The sequence below is a fragment of the Pholcus phalangioides genome, unplaced genomic scaffold (assembly GCF_987345545.1).
Source record: "Pholcus phalangioides strain wild (caught in Gottingen) unplaced genomic scaffold, Ppha-v1.0 ptg000008l_1, whole genome shotgun sequence".
Lineage (NCBI taxonomy): Eukaryota > Metazoa > Arthropoda > Arachnida > Araneae > Pholcidae > Pholcus > Pholcus phalangioides.
The window spans coordinates 35,408,446-35,428,848 of NW_028301601.1; the positions used below are offsets into that span (position 1 = coordinate 35,408,446).

General features: G+C 35.5%; 1 protein-coding gene across 1 annotated transcript; it reads left to right on the top strand.

Moving 5' to 3' along the window:
- Window positions 1–686: 686 nt before the first annotated feature.
- On the top strand, window positions 687–14,631 carry fy (fuzzy planar cell polarity protein-like protein). Its single transcript, XM_089234551.1, has 10 exons — window positions 687–909; window positions 2,489–2,610; window positions 3,888–4,041; window positions 5,812–5,928; window positions 6,807–7,004; window positions 7,784–7,879; window positions 8,013–8,116; window positions 9,209–9,420; window positions 11,856–12,012; window positions 13,456–14,631. Exons 1-10 carry the CDS (start codon window positions 832–834, stop codon window positions 13,526–13,528), a joined length of 1,311 nt encoding a protein of 436 aa, XP_089090677.1. The 5' UTR covers window positions 687–831; the 3' UTR covers window positions 13,529–14,631.
- Window positions 14,632–20,403: the final 5,772 nt, after the last annotated feature.

The window sequence follows — 20,403 nt, forward strand, 5'->3', positions numbered from 1 at the left end:
ACCAATATGGCGACTTCCTGCGCGACTTCATGAAATAAACAAATCTGGATTTAAAGAAACATAGAAACGAATATATATATTTTCCTTTTTTTAAGGGGCACTACGTATTTCGATCCCCCCCCCCACCGCTGAACTTCTAAGTTATCTATTTCTGTATGGTGACCATACGTCCCGTATTTCCCAGGACAGTCCCAGTATTTTCTGTTTTTTCGGTCGTCCCGACTTTTTGGCAAATATGTCCCGGTTTTTCCCGTATTTTACACGAAGCCTACATGAATATTTACTCTTTATTGACGTCAAAGATTGACATTATTTTTCATCTCATAAATTATTTTATGATAATTACAACTATAAATAAGAATATTAATCTCCCATATTCGTCTTGGTGAACGTTTTTCTTCGTGGAATTCATTTTAATCCACTTCAATTTGCAGTAATGGTTCATTTCCCACCATTTTGATTTTCCTGTAATTTCTCTCGAGGAAATATGGTCAGCCTACTATTTCTGCCTGTTTCAGCTTTCAAAAATGCTTAATTGAAGCTGTGGAATTTCTTCAATGTACTTTACGGGGCCATAAATAAGTTTAAAGTAAACTAGAGTATATGAATTTATGCAGTTCAATATCAAAAGACAATACGGAGACATTAATTTTGTCAAATACCTGAAGTTGAGTCAAAACCGTTGTGACATACACCGTCCTGGTCAAAGACGTGCTGAAGTCATTGTTTGTTTGACAACAAACTAGTTTATTGACCTGTAGCAGCCACATTTTCACATAAATATTTTCATTGCCACGGCCCTTATGGTTATTGGAGTGCATTCAGTGTGAGATGGCTTCGTATTTGTGTGCCGTTACAGCGGACAGTGGGCTTCCTTTGTTTACTAAACGCACTGGGGACCTCGAGTCAGTATGTATTTTTTTATTAGTACAATGAAACCCCTGTTTTGCGGACACCGGTGAGATAGAAAAAAATTGGTCCTTAAAGGCGGGTTTTCCTAGGAGCAGGTTTCCTGTTTCGCGCGCAACGTGATTCGCCCAGGGCGACACGCCGTCCGCTCACCAATAAGAGAAGCAGCATGACTGTTTTCTTATAGAGCGCAATACGCATCACGACAGCGCTTTACGTCGGGCGTAATTGGCCGACTGCTTCTGAGGAGTCAAATGCGTCGTTCGCCGCGGTTTTGCCGATATTTTCTTCACTCTTGTGTGTTTTCTTTCCCTTCCCTTCAAACCAGAGCATGCAGACGACAGAGTAGCTGATGCCAAGGCCATATACTATAATATAGCCGCCCTGATTTGATGCGCCTCGCTAGGAAAACACAAACGCGTATCGTGATTATGTAACACGTTTCTGCTGGCGCAAAATGGTCTAATTCGGTTCACGCGGCAGAATAAACCTATTCCTAGGCAAACCCGGCTTAACAGAGTAGTGACCGTTAATTATGGGTTTGAAATGCATACTTTTATTCATGTCCCTCCCCACAATGGTGGGGCTGACTGAGCTCAGGATCCGGAAATTTCGCCTCCGATATTTCCCCCCTGAAAATCAGGCGCTGAATGACTGAGTGGCTGTATGAATGATCAAGGTCACTCACCTGGTCAGTCTTACGATCATGCAATCATATAGCCACTCAATTCTATCAGTTTAACTGTCATGCACTGATCTGGTCACTCATGTGGTCACTCATTTTGTATTAAAGGTATATTTGTAAAAAGGATTTGTATTGAAGTTTTGTGTTATTTCTATGGTCACTTGCTTGATCACAAAAAATAGGTCACTTGGTGACTCAAATGCTCACTCATTCATATGGTTAGTCACACTGATCTTAACTGATCTTACTCACTTGTTCACTCACACATTCGCTCGGTCACTCATCCACTCACTTGGTCACTCATAGGGTTACTTATTTGGTATCTCAAATGGTCAGGGCAGGCGAAACTTCCGAGGTCAAAATGTACTGAGAACAAAGCATGCCAGGGGTGAAATGTTGGAGGCGAAATTTCCATATGCCTATATGGGGTCTAGTTTTGGGGCTTCTGGACAATTAACATTTTTTGTTTTTTTCATGCTATAAATTCACTGTAGGATGACCGGCGAAAAGTCTGGCTTTACTTGCACCATGGATCCCAGCCTAGGGCCCCTTCTTTTATTATACAAGGGAACTTGTTATTCAGCTGTGAAAAAGGAGGTGACCATTAAGAGGGCATTTTGATGTAGTTGTTGGATTTTGTTGTTACTGATTTGTATATTATATGGGCGGAGATACAGGTGGGCATTGTCCCTCATCATCAAAGATGGAGTCGACTGATCTAATGTATATATAAATTGGCATCATCATCATGCCTCCCCAGCAATAATGACCATGCCTCTCCCAAGTCTATCTCCGCCTATGGTATATTAATTTATTGGTTATTAAATTGTTGATTTTTCTGGTGAGTTATGAATATATTTTGTTTACATTTTGTATTTTTTCATTCTTTGAAAGTTACCATTTGCGACAGTTGGCTTGCTGAATGGCGTTCATATGTTTTCACATCTACAAGGAGCTCAATTGCAAAGTGCTTTCACTCCCGAAGAAAAGTTGCTGTGGAGAGTATATTATGATAAGTGAGCTTTTGAATTTTTCTCCCCTATATTTCTATACTAAAGGTAAACAGATTAAACGTGTTAAGTAATCAAGTATTGAACTAAATTTTAAGTTGTCATGTGTTATAAAATCTGTCTCAACCTAAGTAATCACATGGTGAATGCTCATTGGTAGTAATACTGGATTTCAAAACTGAGGATGGTAGGTGCCTGCGTGAGCATCCTTTTTAACGTCTCTTTTTCCAGTTTTTACAGCAGACGTCGCTACTACTACTAAACTACTCATGCATCTTGTCCATATTCCTCTCCAAAACTTCTAATGGATTGGTAAATGTTGGAATGTGCGTTTATGTGTAGAAAACTAGACATGAAGTTTATTTCTATATAATGCTTGTTGTGTGTAGTGCTTCCATCACTTTTTCTAACTATGAATGGAGTTTAATGATTGAATAATTTATTATTGTAGACCTGTTGCTCTCTGTGGCGAGACTTTTTAACAGGGAGATCGGCGCTTTTTTGCATTCATGCCTCGAAGTTGAGAGCAACCGAAAACCAACTTCAGCTGACCACCACCGGTGGGGTTCAAACCCGGGTACTCACAATATGAGTCTGTTACTATGACCACTCACCCACCACAGCAGCAGAAAATGCCGCCACTACATACCAGCATTGAGTGTTGCTTGTACCCTGTTTTCTTTGTTTCTGAATGGAAGAGGTAGCACACTCTCCCCTCCAGTACATGGCATTGGGCCTTTTTCTTTCAGCTCTTTTATGCTATCCTTTATTCAAATTGTATTGTATGAGGAAAAACTCATAAATATATACTGCCCAAAATAATTGTGTAGAGAGTAGAAAATTATTTTACAATCATATTAAATATATATTCTTTGTATAACATAGTCATTTTAAATATTGATGCAATTAACGTATTTTGATTGGGAATTTTTATATTGGGAAGCACTATTTGAGGTTTTTGATATGAAAGTGTATACTGTCAAAAACTGCCTTGAGTTAAAAACCTGCCAACCCTGCTTTCAAAACATAAGCGCCTATAAAAGCAGGGCCATCTTGATGCACATGCCCAGCCTTGCTTATTCTGGAGACCCCATGTTCATATGGGACATACTTGATGAGATTTGTTTCTATGTTTTTCGAGAATAGGTGTATACCATATATCCTGCAAGTTTGGGGGATTTACCCAATTTGTATTGGGAATTTGCCTATTTCTGAAAATTATACAGTTATGTGGGAAAATAAAATTTATGTTTTCTAATATTCATTTTCTTTTTCTAACTCAGAATAGTCTTGATTCTAATAACACGTGATGATGTCTGTGACGACTGCCACTACTTGAACCTCTTGGACAACATATTCACATCGATGGCAATGCTGATTGGACTCGATAACCTTGTTTTTTCTTGTAACACTGAGAAATTGAAACGTGAATTAAAGGTAAAACATTACTTTAAGTGATGGCAATGTTATAATAGTTAAGCATACTGTAACTAATATAGATGGAAATGTCTATAGGATGATTGCAAAAGGACAGGAGGAAAACTGTTGTTATAGATGTAATTTAATTTTCTGCTCATTATTGCAATGGGAGATGCTAAACTGTTGTGTAACAGACAGAATAGTTCTTGTCAAATCAAAAATATATTTAGGTGCCAGCACCATATTTCTTAACAACGCAGCTACCCCCCCCCCCCCCCATCTCCTAGAAAAACAACATTTCATGCTTTTTTTCCTGTTAGTAGACAAATTGACATGAATTCCAAAAATCTTGTGTTGCCTTCAGGTCCCCATTTAGTCACACATAAAAAAAATTAGGTGCCAATTTCATTTTTTTATTTGCCATGGCAACATGCTGCCATGCCCTGCCAAAGTGGCTAAAAATAATATTGTTATTTATCCTCCAAAATCATTATTATATATAATAATGCATACATGCACATAAGAAATACATATACATGCATATACATTTCTTTTCAAGCTTCTATGTTATAAAGAAGTTTAGGAACCATGACTGTAAGTGATCCATAGAACTGAAACACATCTTATATAAGTGTCCTGGGGTTTACAAAGACTGAGGCTTTGACATAAACAAAACTGGTTATGGATTCTGGAAATCACCATATGGCTATAGTGCTGACCATAAATAGATGAAGGGGACAACTGCCTTCCGTGAAGAAAATTTGCATTACTAGCATATTTGGGAGGGTAGAGGTGGAATATCCAGCCCTGGTTCACTATACAACCACACCCTCCTCTTTTGAAGAGCCTGTATCTGCTTATGGCACTGACAGTACATCCATTTGCTGGCTCTCAAAATAGTATGGTATTACTTCACATTATGATTTCTGACCTCATCACATTCTGTCTCTGAAAGAGAACTTCCGATTTTATGAAACTTAATTTTATGGAAAAAAAAATATATATTCTTCCCAAAAATTTCATTATATCCATAAATATGGAAATTGATTATAAGAAATTTTTAAACATTATTTTGGTATTGCAGGCTCACTGGGATGGAAAATATTTTGCTTAACTGATACTTTGTAGTATCCCATTTCATTATAAGCGGGTATGACTGTATGTCAGGAACAGCTTAGCAGCATTAAAAAAAATCTATGACTTGGGATGTATGCCAAAAATGATAGATTTTCCTTGCCCCCCATCTTTGAGAGCAGTGGTTCTCAACCAGTGCTCCAAAGCTACTAGAGGAAAATATAAAAAAAAGCAGTTCATTTGAAAAAAAATTATAAATGTTTTCAAATAATAAAAATATATCAGTAACTTTTTGATGTAAGGCCTACGGGGCTCCACCATCGAAATTATATGCCAGAAGGCGAATCAAAAAGGTTGAGAACAGCTGTTCTGGAGGAACAAAAGCACTGACTTGAGAGCCCTGACCCAGATATTATTTTAAATCTTCTCCACATGTGGCCGCATGTCTGTTTTGGGCAATGACTCATTTTCTTGTCATACAGATGAAATGACAGGTTGAAATTTTGATTATGTATTGCACCTCATCTACCAATAACATTTCTCACATTTGCTGGCAAAATGTCTGGTTATGCTCTCACTGTGGAACAACAGTGTTGTACCCAAGGGGGAAAGATCTATGCATCGTATTAAAAAAATCGTGGTTTTTGATTACAAACATGCATCATTATTAATGAAATATTAAATTTCTATTGCATTTTTTTTAACATTTTACAGTCATGCTCAAACTTGGTTGAATACCTTCTTGATCAAACCCAGAAAGAAAATTTATGTATCGGTGATCTGACCCAGAGAGTTGATGTGCTCTTGTCTCACGAATCCCAAGCTATAGTGGTAAGAGTTTACGCCCACATTTTTAAATGGTGTATTTTTACATACCGTATATACTCGTGTATAAGTCGAGTTTTTTGTGGAAGAATTTGTTCCTCAAGGGAGGGGGGGGGGTGCTGGCTTATTGTCGGGTCAGTTTTTGATGAGAAAATATTGACCTCTGCAATCAGAATTTTTGTAGCAGTGTTCAAGAAACCGACATTATTGGTATGGGGTACATTCAAACCCCACAGAACCGATAATGTTAAAGCAGAGGCAAAGAAATCGAAAACATCATTGGCTTTGGTACCAGGTGGGCTAACATCAATTGTACAGCCTTTAGATGTGAGCATCAACAAGCCTCTCAAAGTCTGTTTGAGGAATTTGTGGATCGAATGGGTGAGTTCCGATGATAAAGAAATTATAAAAAGTGGTGCTTTGAAGAAACCTAACATTGGCCTAGTGGGCCAATGGTTACATGAGGCATGGAATTCTGTTTCCACCGATCCTTCAAAAATTGTTGCATCAGCAATGCAATAGACGGAACTGAAGATGATATCCTCTTTAAAAGTGACAATGGCGATGACAGCCCATATGAGGATGAAAACAAAGATGCCGCACCCATATGATAATCTGATGGATTACGATGAGCTTGGAGACTCCGAAGAAACGGATTAAAAAGTTTGAATCATTTTCTATTTCCTTCATATTCCTTTTCCCGCAAACTTTTCATTCTCTAAAATTCACAGATTTTTTGGGGTCGGCTTATACACGGGTTTTCAATTTATTGTGGTTTTGGTAGTCCTAAAGTGAGGGGGCCGGCTTATACATGAGTATGTGTGGTAATTAAACTTGAAAAATTATGTTTTAAACAAAATTTTATCTTTCTGCTCTCATTTCAGCCCTACCTCGAAAAATATTTAGAGCTTGCCAACACAGCATATGGCTGTTTATTGATACAAGGCAAAATTGTTCTAGCTTCAAAACAGTGGTGGACGTTAGCATCTCAGGAACTTGTACTGCTGTCAGCTCTCGTCAGTGCCTTACCAAAATCAGCATCATTTTGCATACCCATTTATCTTCCAGTTACGTGCCCTAAGGTATTTTAATTTAAATCATAAATATTCTATGGTTATATAATGTTTGATTAGGACGCAATGTTTTCCCCAAACCCTTTAAGCATCAATTAGAAATCACTGACCCCCCCCCCCCCTCCTCTCAGAGGTCTGTCTAGCCAAAATTTGGGTCCATTTTAAGAACCCTCTGCAAAATTCTGGATCTGAAAAACAGACACTTCACAAAATAAAAATTAATGAAACCATAAATTGGACATTTCATTTTTTGTGATAGATTAACTCACGGGTGGAGATATGGCAGCTCCTCCCAGCATCAAAGGTGGAGTTGACTGATCTAATGTATATATGTATTGTATGCATATGTACATTACATATATACATATAATGTATATATGTATATGAATTGACATAATCCTCATTGTGCCCCCCCCCCCCGTGATTGACTTGGAGTGACTTCCAAGTCAATCTCCGCCTATGGATTATTTTGCTTCCCACAAAATCTCTTATTTTCCACAAAACTGATGATCCTTTTCATAAAAATAAGGACAATTTTCACAAAAACAGAACCCTACAAAAAAGCCTGGACAGACCCTTGCCTTTTTAAAACCAACTCCTCAGAATATTTTTTGCCCTTTATTTCCTATGTATTAACAATAATGCCAATTTTTGAAATTAATTTCTGCTAGTTTAATTGCAAAAATAGTCCAAATTTTTGTTGCCAAAAGCCTGTACCCGAGAAGGGAACAGTTAAAATCACTTTTGTTTTTACCAACATATACTGGATTCTGAAATATTTTTTACAGGAATGCAATAGACTGATCATACTTCAGCTGCTGAAAGGAGTAGAACTGTGTGCTATATGTGGCAATCAGCCCGCTTTATCAATGCTTGAAGATGAGGTAAAAATCTGAGTGAATTAAACTGCATTTTTTTCCAAAATGAATTAGATTTATGTGCTTAATTTTTATTTTACAATTTTTTTTGATGAAATATATATATATATATATATATATATATCTTGCTGTTTTTTAGGCACCGAAAATTTGGAAAAATAGCTTCGACTTGCTCAAAACTTTGAGCAACCTACATCCAAGAAATTTTCCTATCAATGTTTCCCTTGACCAGAACATTTTAGGGTGAGTATTTTAGTCCCTCTTTTCAATGCTTATTTCACTCAGTTCACTCATTTATGATACAAAATATATTAATAGACATGTTCGAGAATTGAGTGTGTTATGATTACTGAATAGTTACACATAAAATTTAGTTACCAATCACAAATAAATTAGTTGAAGACAAAATTGTAGTTTCTCTCTGATATTTTTTTATAGTTCATCGCCGATTTGTGTATACACTAATGTGCCATTGAACTAGGAATATCCAGTTAATAGCCTTGATTATGGCTGCTGCAACTAGACCACACACCTACCACCCAATGCTCATGTGCATAGCCTTGGTAATGGCCTCCACATGACAAAATATGAATTCAGCCATCATGTCAAAAAGTGCTGGTGAAATTGCTTGCTAAGCATCCATTGCAGCAGCCGAATTTGTACTGGGTCACAAGAGTTGAGTGATGTATGCATACGCTTTCATCGAAGTGTACCAAACATACATGATGGGATTCAAATAAGGGCTTCTCTTCTATATGGCCGATTCATTACGGAGAAGTCTGTGAAATGCTTCTCAAACCAGAGACCAACTGCGAAAGCAATCATCCTGGTGGTGCAATTCATGCCCATTGGGATGAATTACAGAAATAATGGACGTTCACCTAATGATGATGATGATACAGTTGAGTCATCTCTAACCACAATCAGTCAACGCTGATCATCCTTGGCAGTTTGTCTGATTACTCATTATTATCATCTATCTGTACTCATTAGTTTTTTGCCATATGCGCATTCTTGCTATACTCTTAACACAAAAACCCAGTATTACTCTATTTTTCATACTGAATGGCTCATGTATCAGATACTCATTATTTGACTGCTATCAAAGCCATTTAAATCACAAGCTTCACTTATTCTTTTATAACTTGAAAGCAATAGGGCCAAATTGCTAATTATACTAGCAGCGACCTTTGAAAAGTCACACTATAGACAAATTGATGTTAAAATAAATGTAATACATTTGTGTTACTTGAATAAACAGAAACCATTAACATGTTTTTAATTTCATATTAGTAGAATTATTTATTGTCAGTCTCTCTCATATTTGTTTTACAGATTCACTCTGATCAACAAAGAATTGAATCAGACAGTTTGCAGTCTGTATCCAGTGGAGGAATCTTCAATATCAAAGAAAGAAAAAGAAACGATATTGAAGTTCAGGCAAGAGGCTATGAGGACGTTTTATAAAACTGTTGTTGGAAAAAATTTCAGCGAGGATTTTTCTTCTGCTATCAGAATCAGAGCAGATGGCTTTGAGAAGAAAAAAGGTAACTACAAATAAAGAATACATGGATATTCAGTTCATGCCGCTTAATGTGATCACATTTGAACTCGGGTTTCTTATAACAATAACTGAATGATAACTATATCTGAAAAGAAGTCCTGTATGCAAGTAAAGTGACCATACATTCTTTGTTTAATTGAATAGGATGTATGGTAAATGGGTATCGGTAAAACAAGACAACTGTTTTTCTTTCCCACATAATTGGAGGAAAAATATTGCTAAGTATTCAAAATTCTATTCTAAAATGAACCTTTTTCCCCTTTGAGTTAAAATCCTGCATTTTTGTTATTTAGCCATTGCATGGACCTGTCTATGTATATATCACAAAAATTATGATATTTTTAATGTACACAATATGTTCTGTAGATTCCTTTAGAAAGAGATTTGAATCTGTGAACTAAAAGAAACTGATCAAAAACTGAAACTTTCTTTACTTTACTACTACTACTTAACCATACACGCACTTCGTACACATTCCTCTATGGCAGCGGTTCTCAACCTTTCTGACTCGGGAAGCCCTATTCAGGGTATAAATTTCTATGGCCGAGCTCTTTTTAGTATATTATTTACATGGCAGTACGCCCTTTAGACCTCTTTTTTTGAGTGGCTGCGGAGCCCCTGAGAAGTACACACAAAGCACCGGTTGAGAACCGCTGCTCTACGGAATTCCTAACGAATCTGCACATGCTGGAATGTGTGGCCCTAATGCATTTATGCTGCCGAGTTGCGCTTGTTTTGTGTTCATGCTGCCATCTACCTTGCATTTTCTGAAGTAAAGATGGAAATGCTTGAATTTTCATGTTATGTCAGTATCGTGTTGTAGGTCTGCCTTCTCTCTGCAGAGAGACTTTTTCAAATGGGAGACCGGCTTGTGAATTCGTGCCTCAAAGCTGGAAAACAACAGAAAACCAACTTCAGCCGGCCACCACAGTGCCATCAACAGGGTTCAAATCTGGATCCTCAGGACAAGAGTCCAGCATGATGCCCACAGGACTACACAGCAGCAGCATTTCTTTACTGTCAAACATTTGCCTTCACTATAAAAAGGCCATTGCCAAAACTCATACATGAAATAAATCATAGTGAATACTATGAACTGATTACAATATTAAGTACGGAAATGGTCATCAACAAGAAAGGGAGAAGAGGACACCTTCTAGTCTCCTACATTATCTTGTAGCCTGATAACGATAACTTACAGGGGGAACAACCCTTAACTGTTTAAACCTGTTTAACTGTTAACTGTAACCTGAACTGTTTAAACCTTAGCTTCAGAATGTGCAAGAAAACTTTTGACAAAAAAAAAATGATAACATTATTGGAAGTTCCAATAACTATAGACACTTTTTCCCATATTATGATATTAGTCACTATGTTCTTTGCAGAAGTGATAACAGTCAGTGATGTCTTAACTCATAGGTCCACCCGGCATAGCCCGGGTTGCCTCAAAAGACTAGGGGCCTCAGAAAAATGAGCAGTAGTTGAATTTTTTGAAAATGCGCCATGGAGGCCCTCAGAAAAATCTTTTGGCTTGGGGCCCACGATGCTCTTAAGATGACCCTGATAACAGTACCTGGATGACATCATCATCCATGATTCTAATAAGCAGCATCAACTGTAATGAAAATAAGACTACTACTACTAAACCACGCATACACCTCCTCTACATTCCACTGCAGAATTTCTAATGAATTGGTACATGTTAGAATGTGTGTGTGTATGTGTTGTGAACCTAATGTGAAGTTTGTTACTATGTAAAACTTGCTATATGTGGTGCGTGCTGCCATAAATTTTTATAACTATAAGTGAAGTGGAATGATTTAATAATTGTACCATAGTAGGCCTGTTCCTCTCTGTGGCAAGACTTTTTAACGGGGAGATAGGCTCATATTTGGAAATAAGACTGGCAAATTTATACGCTCTTTCACATTTGCAAAGTTATCTGAAAACAAAATCTGTTCAATTATTACAAGAATATGCTCTAAATTTCTTTGAAACGTTTTGAATGATTTGTATTTTCTCCTTTAAACTTATTATTAGAAAGGGTTCTTTCTTCACTAATTTCACCAACATGCCAGTCATACTTCATGGGTTAATCAATTGAATGAAACATTTTTTTTCCCAAAAATTTTCGCTGATGGTTTGTTTAATTTAGAAATAGGTATTACTTTGAAGACAACCCTCATGTGATATTTAAGCACTCTACTTTTTCAATATCCATCATCATTTTATAAAATTTTATGTAAATTATAATTATCTTATTTTTAAGAAAAAAAAGTAAAATTAATTTTTATTGATTTGAAATGATACTGTTTTGTTAACGTGTCAAATAATTATTAATTTTGATTATCACATTTGATGACTGTGATTTGTATCAAGAACCATCATGCCATTGATAAGGTGTCCATCTAATTTCAGCAAATTCCAGTGAGGATACGGAGAACAACAATGATTCTAAGTGTGAAGTGAAAGACTTCTATCTTCATTCGGAAAATCACAAATGCTATGCTATAAACGCAATGCCGTACGAAATATTTATCATCTATAACAGTGAAATTCCTTTTTATGCTATTCGGTAAGTTTTCCTTTAATACAGTCAAACTTGGATAATTTGAAGCTCATGGGGACAGCAAAAAGTTTGATTTATCAAAAATTTTAACTATCCCATTTATCTATATAGTATAACAAAACTTTCACAAAAAGTGTCAAGTTCTTAATAATTATAAAAATGTATTTAATACTATCATATACTGTGCCAGTTTCCCTGCTGTTGCTATTGTTTGTATGAAACACAAACGATTACGGAAACTATTTCATTTGTAAAGCTGTGATTTTCATTTGCATGCTCTTCAACATTGTACAAAATGTTCCAAGTTGATTCAGAGAATTAAAGATGCAAGTTTCAAACTTCAACAGCTCTAAGTTTCTAGCATGTCCGCAGCCTGTGCAAATTTTAGAATATGGACCTCTCTTGTTGTCTTAGATATGTTTTTGATTCATCTTCATGAAAAAATTCAATATGTGTGTGACTTTATTTTCTACTTCTTCACCAATGTTCATATTCGTAAATCAACCACAATATTTTTGCTAGAGGTGAATAAGCCTATGAACCTCCTTTTTATATGATGAAAAATGTAACAAGGCTATATTGATATTCCAAAATAAAGGAACAATAATGCTACAGAGACATGAATTTTCATCACATTTTACCAGACAATAAATAGGATTAATAATTATAGTGTAAAGTTCACTTTATTTAAAGAGGATGTCAGCTTTCCAGCTTTTGAAAATTCTGTATGTGGAGAATTGTTCTGTATGTGCGTTTATCAAATACACACATAAACTTTCATAGTTCCTGAGTAGCATTCCATCATTGCATCTGCCATTGGTAATTAATCTAAGGTAATGGCCTTTTCATCTGGTAAAATTATAGCTGCCAATGCAAAGACAAACGCCAGTGTGTGGAACTGGCAATGAAATCATTGCTTCTTACCAAGAATCAAAACAAAATTCAGGTTTTGTCGATTGCAACTTTTTTAATGCATCAATGGACCATGATCGGTAAACCATGGAAAAGAACCAACCATCTTTGAATTATCCAAATGATTAGGGAAAAGATATAATTAAACAGGTGAATATTCAACTTAATGTTGAAATCACATCTCAAGAGGAATCACTAAAACTTCAATTATCCAAGTTTAAATCACTGAAGTTTGCCTGTATTCAAAGAACATAAACTTTTTAATTGTGTGTCGGATAAAATTTTAAAATCATTAATAATATTGACATTGAATCATGATTGTTAACAAAAAACCATGTGATTATTTTTTTTTCCTTTTTGAGTGCCTAATAATGATGCATCAATTATCATAGAATAATTTAAAAATATTTTATTTCCAATCAATTTAAAATTTCATTTTGCATCCTATATTGTGTTTTATTAACCATTGTAATGCTTTTCACATTATTGAAGGTATATGTATTTTGAGATACAATTACTATATTATTTTCTTTATAGGTCAGTCTCACATAGAACCTTAAAAAGTTTGATAACAAAGAAACTGACTCAACGACACGTAGCATCATCGTAACTATTGACATTAATTTTCCTTAGGCAGATGAATTATATATTTTCTAAATCTTTCAGAACATGGTGTGCCTGAACCAAAACATCAGACTGATGATGTGACTCCTGATGAGGCCCACTACTACTTTACAGCACGCCAACTCCGGTTGTATCACCATACATCAATTTGTTGCCGATCGAGTTGGGTTGGAAGTCATGTTTATTTCTGTCCTCGTCTCATACAGAGGAGACTTCCAGTGAGCATATTGAGTTGCTATCTATTGGTAGTTACCTCTGTATTTCCTAAGGATGGAACCCATGAACCTGACAATAGCCTTCATGGTGGTAGACGAGCATACTACCACTGTGTCACTCCCACCCTTGACATGATCAATGTTGCGTTCCACATATTACAGTAGATGTCACACTCAGAAACACTGTTTGACAAAATTTCATTTCTTTGGTATTTGGATCTCAAGATCACCAGAGTATAAGAATATATTTTAAGAAAACACCTTCATGCATTATCTCCCAGGCAGCACGACCTGACACTTGACAGGCCCTGCTTTAACACTTATTCTAAAAAATGTATAAAGTAATTTATACATACTCTGTAACACTTTACCTTAATTACATGCAATATATATACACTGTTTCCAAAAGCGTGTACTTTTTTGAGTTCGGATATTGTCTCAAAAAATACTGGGCAAACTTTTCTTAAATTTCAGTCATATGTATACCTCATATTGGTACTCACCATTTCCAGTGAAAATTTAGTCTTGTGCATTTAGGGGACAAACACTTAAATAAGAAAAAAAATGTTTTTGATCAACCTTGTGTCAGAAAAAGCCACAAATGACATGAAACTTTGAGAAAATATTGTACAAACTTTGTGCAATACTCGTGCACATTTTTGTGAGAATAGTATGTATATTCATGAAGATACATTTTCTATAAAATTTGATTTGGGCCTGTCAGGACCACGTGTTCCTGAGGAAGTGACTATCATCTATTATGAACAATAAATGCCGTCCATTAATACCTGTGATATTGTAACCACTGAATATTTATTAAAATTTTTTTCTATCTCCCATAGTACATGATTTGTTTCTATGTGAGAAAACTTTCACTTGCTTTGTATTTTTAAACTTTCCTGATGGTAGTTTCAGGTTTATATACATTAGAAATTATCTAGTTAAAGGATGTTGCCTATCACAATCTCACTAAAAAATATACATCCAGATGAACAGTTCCTGTTTCTTGTATGGGGCATGCGCCCCGAAATTGGCTTTCTTTTGCATTTTAAGCATGTGCCCATTCGCTCCTTTTTCCTGCATATGCCCCTGCCCCAAAGAACGCTGTACATAAGGAGCCCCAAACATGAATATTGTTCCCAGGGCTTGAAACTATAAGGAACAGGTTCTGCAGATGACATTGGATATATATATTTTTGGAATTATGAGTATGTGTTGACTATATTGATCCCTCAATTCACATTACTGGAACTTTTTATAACATATAAAGTGAAACATCTTCATAACGTCACTCTTGGAGACCCGAAGAAAGGACCTAGTACAGCGAAACCTACAAAACGGAATGCCAATAGACAAACAATATTCAGACAGATTTCTGTTTTATAAAGGCACAAATAAAAACAATGATCATTGAACAGACTATATTTTGATTCTGTTTAAGACAGGTTTTCATCTCATACAGTGTCTGTCTTAGACAGGTTCCACTATACAAGTCAGAAGACCTTAAAAGTCAGTATTCTTATTTAAGAGAGTCAGTTTGGATGGGAATTAATCAACTTATTCTTTTTACATTGCTTTATAATGAATATTATTCTATAAAGCGATGTGTGTGTGAACAACAAAAGGTTAACAACCCCTCGTATAGGTTATAAAAGAAATATCCAGATTTGGAGAGAAGAAATTTAACAGCAATTTGTTTTTCTCTCAAAAGGTTCTGGAAGTTGGTAATTTTTTTAGCCCCAGCATATTTCAGCCAATTACGCAGAGCTGTGCCTACCCTCTCATAGTTTATAACATGCAAATTTTTCTTTCTTGGTCATCACAATTTTTAACCTAATCCCAAACTAAAATACCATTAAAAATCCCTTGTTTCTTAATAAGCTATTCTAGACAACAAAAAATTCTCAATTTTTCAAACAATATTTCTCAAATATTTGAATAAAAGATCTTTCAGAATTGACATCAGCTGCTTTCAACATTGTCTTATTTTTCAGCCAGGAATATCAAAAGCTGACAGCATAAATGTTTATTCACATACAACAGTCGCACCCAAATGGCATCTCAGTTTCGGGAAATGTTGCTTTTCTCTGAAATATACAGATAAGATTCTGGATGAGTGTGAATGAATAGGCTAGTAGAGGAAAGTAGAATATTATTGAACTGAAATCTCTAGGAATGGCGATGGGCTATGACTGTTGAGTGTGAATAGACCTTACATATAGAGATCGTTTAAGAGAGAGTGATAACATAAGGTGGCTGTGCTGTATATGTGTGCCCATTTCATAAAAAAAAAAACCTCCAGAACTGCTATGTGAGCATCTCATAACGAAAATATTTAAAGTATTTCATTGTTTGAAGCTTTGTTTCCCGAGGAAGACCCCATTCAAAATTATTCTTGATTATGTCTATGATTTTTATATAAATTGGTAGTTCTGGAATGTAAATCGTTTTTGACACATGCACTCAAGAGCAATTTAATCCAAGAGAGACAGATGACCTGAGATCACAACATGGACATGAGTAGTACTCCAGCAATAGCAGTGCTGTTCACAGGAGCAGTCATGGTTGGTCGTATTATGCATGAGATGAAGGATCCTAGTGCATTGATCATTGCACAACTGCTGGGCCCAACATACAAGTCACTCCATCACAGTAGCTATGCAGGCACTGGGATTTGAACAGTGTCAAGGGTCTATCATGACTACATATATTCCAGTAAAAATAATCACTGTGAGGGTCAGCTGCTGTAGACATGTGCATGAGCGTAGTCAATATTGCCTAGCTCATGTGGCAACAGCAAATAGATGGACAACAGAGCAGCAAATCAAACATAGAAGCAACCACATCATCCAGAACTATTTCCTTTATAGCTTTGTCCTATGGAAGTAGCACTACTGCTGCTGACCCCATGTCACAAGGTGCTATGATAAGCATGTGCACAGTTACCTCTAATTCAACTGTTCTTGAGTGTATGTGGCTTTATTTAGACCTGAATCTTGTGAAAATCTTACTTTACAAAAATAAAAATTACGACAAAAACTAGGAGACTTTCTTTTAATTAAATATGGTGCTATAAGAAAGACAAAATATAAGCTAAAATTCGTGAAATCCAATGTCATGGTCTGGAAGAAAAATAGAAGACGTGAACTATAAGCAGACATTTTTTTCAGACTGCAAAAATACTTAGTCTCCATTAAAAACATTTAAAGTCATCCAATAAGCAAATCCTTTTTTTTTAATAATAATTCTACTCTCTAAATATTGCATATCATGTAGCAATAACTGCTTCCTTTTACAAAAACAATCGATACATTCATTAATCAAAAATGACAGCTAAAGATTAAGTAGTCAATCAAGGAATGCTATACGCGCAGCTGCGACCTACACAGGCTACTGTAAAAATCAAGGAAAGGATTTTTATATCTTTGAAAATGTAAACGACATCTACCTTATATATTTTCTACTGATTCAAACACTAAAATAAAAACTATGTGAATATATACACACATTCAAAAAACATTCGAACAAACAGAAATGAAATTCATAAAACAACTAAATCTCTAATACAAGTAAAATGTACTCAATATCACAGTTCAATAATGTTTGAGCAGCACACATTAAAAATGAGTTCAACAGCACAGCAGCATCAAACCATCCCATCAGTAGAAAGTGAATGATAATTTAGATTTCAATTTAAAATCAATCGTTTTAAAACAAAAAGGTTGAATATATAACTAATTAGTGTTGCGGATGAAACATTTATTTACATGGTACTCATATTGCGATACATTGTTGAACTGAATGAAATATGTGCGACAAAAGTCATACAATTCTCCTAGGATTCTCATTTCTCATATACTGAATGTTTTCCACAATGGATATTTAATTTTAAAACAATTATCTCTAAACTATTTTCTGTCATGACATTTTCCAAGGAAAGGTTTTTTGTGTGTGTTTCATGTGTTTTTTTTTACAATTTAGTCAACTAATGAGAAGTAAAGTGGTATCTACAGAAAATAAAAGCTTCAAAAAAATATGAAAATTGAGTGTATCGGATAAAAAAAAGCTTTCATTACAATACAAAGTATAAAATGTAAAAATATTCCTTTCCTCACAGTGAAGGAAGGAATAGATTTACGTGAGGGTTTTGGAGTAACTTTGTAAAGTAAGATCACTGTAAGGTTTTGGAGACCATACCTACGGAGGGACATAGACTTGGTTGCAGAGAAGAGCTACGTGTGTTCTTATTGGCACACGGGGCTTGAGTTATAAAGAGAGACTAGAACAGGAAATGGGATCTTATATGAGGTGAAATACAAAACGTCACCAATTTTTAGAAGAAAAAAAATACTGCCATAAGTCGGCAAATCATCTCCATTGTAGCTAAAATTTCTGAAAAATGAAAACTTTGAACTTGACAAATGTGCGAGAGGAATATATTCGTATATTTATAGCCATCATCATCACAATAAGTTATGAAAACTTGGTTTATTCACGATTTTAGTAAACATTACAAATTTAAATAAGCCCGGTGAAAAAACAGGGCAAATGCATAAAAAATTTTGGAACAAAAATACAGGAATGTCCCCTAATACTGGACACAAATGGGCCATCAAATAATGGCAGACATCTTACTTGTGCTTGGATTCAGAAAAATTGAGAAACGCTCTTATAGTAATTTTCAGAGTGAACCACACAGTTCCTAGAGGCATCATTGGGAACTGGCGATATTGATGTATCCCTGTTCTGTGCTTTGAAATGATTCTTTTACAAATGCACAATATCCACTAAACAATACAATTTTGCTAAAGAGCCGTAGATTAACAATGACTAGGACAAGTTGGGGGGGGGGGGCACGTTTGGCAAAAGTTTGAGAACTCTTACTATTTAACCTTACATGTGATGGCTTATACCAGTACCTTGTGCACATTCCTGCTAAGATAAACCCCTGCCATAAACTGTAGACAAAATTGGCCTCTTTAGATATAGACAATAAATTCCAGTCAAACACCAGTATAGTAGTCAAAATATTTGCAACAATTTATATTACTTTCAGTTACTTTTGGGCTTTATTTTATCTTATGTCACTTTTTTTTAAATGCAACACAAACTGTACTTCGATGCATAAAGATTGTTAGACAGTTTTCTATCCAAATCAGGTCAATATAAGCCATCACTAATCAAATTATTCACATTTTAATTTGCATAAAACAAGACAATAACTTCAAGTACTCGCCTTATGTGTTAAAATATAAGGATTTGAGTGGTGGTTCAAAGTCATACTCTTTACTGCTTGCAACATTGAGATATTACTTCACCACACACCAACTCCAGCCATATTGTTGTATGCAATTTACTGTTATTAATGAGCCGGGTTGGAAATGAAGGCACCATCTGACAATGGTAGCCTCAAACTTATTTAGGGGAAAACATCTTATCTATATTCTTTTTCCCAGATCGAACCTGGGACCTGACAGCAACCTACACTGTGGTAGATGAGGAGCATGTTACCAACATGCCACTTGGACACTTTGCGATATTGAGCTATATAAGGCTTCCTATCTATCTGTGAAATAACCTCTTGTCCATAAAATGCAATTGCACATATTAAGTCATTTGTTTTTGGCTAAGAACTTATAAGACAAGAGTTTTCAATCTGTAATAGACTACAAAGTGGGTTTTTTAACTGTTTCCGTCTGATTAAGTGGTTTTGTAATGCAGACCACTATCCAATGATATATAGCCTCAATTTGATTTTTTCGGGAACTTAAGTACAAAAATCAGTATTAAAATTTTGCATGGCACCAATCTAAGGTAGAATTATATGCAGTTCCACTAGTGGCTTGTTAGAATTCAGTGGAAACAAACCATGGAAAGAGCACAACAAGTCAGGATGTCCCTTAATTGCAAGAAGGGGAATTAATTGAATAAAAAAAGATACATCTTTCTGAATCACATTAAATTTCAGTCATTTCCCTCTCAACTTTTCTTATTGATCTTAGTTAATGTTTTAGATCTGAGTTCATGGGCCACATTTGGCCTGCGGGTCATGGGTCGAATATGTATGCATATAATAACACCAACCAGTAAATGTATATAAGCAGTGTAACACAAATTTGCAAAAATATATAAAACAGTAACAAAGTAAATAGTTCCAACTGTTCAACAGCATCTATCAACAGTTATTTTAACCATAATTTCTTTTATAATAGCATGCAAAGTTACACAACTGAATCACATTATTGAGGCCACCTCCTATTTTTGATGTAAACTGCATGTAGCTAATGAAATAAGGCAAGAGTTACAAGCAGGCTTGATGGGAATGTAAGGTGAGATGTGCGCATTCTGAAAACGCGTTAGCTATTTCTTTCATGAGGTGCAGAAGGTATTTATCAGATTTAAAATGAAGGAAATAATTGTCAGCTTTCCAGCCAATCATCACATAATGCCTGAAACTGAACAGTTTGCGAAGTAATGTAGACTTTTATACAAAATACTAATTTGCTAAGCAGTTTCAAGATTGGACTCCTTGTAGGCAAAAAATTGCCTCAGTGGATGACTTTCATCCTTTTCTGCATGGAATGAATGGATGCTGTTTTATCCGACGACAAATTTCTGACAACAAGACCCTGTAACCATTGATGGA

Coding starts and splice junctions, on each gene's coding strand:
- fy (XM_089234551.1), top strand. CDS start 832: ATGGCTTCGTATTTGTGTGCCGTTACAGCGGACAGTGGGCTTCCTTTG. Junction 910..2,488: donor GCACTGGGGACCTCGAGTCA/GTATGTATTTTT, acceptor ATTCTTTGAAAG/TTACCATTTGCGACAGTTGG. Junction 7,880..8,012: donor TATCAATGCTTGAAGATGAG/GTAAAAATCTGA, acceptor GCTGTTTTTTAG/GCACCGAAAATTTGGAAAAA.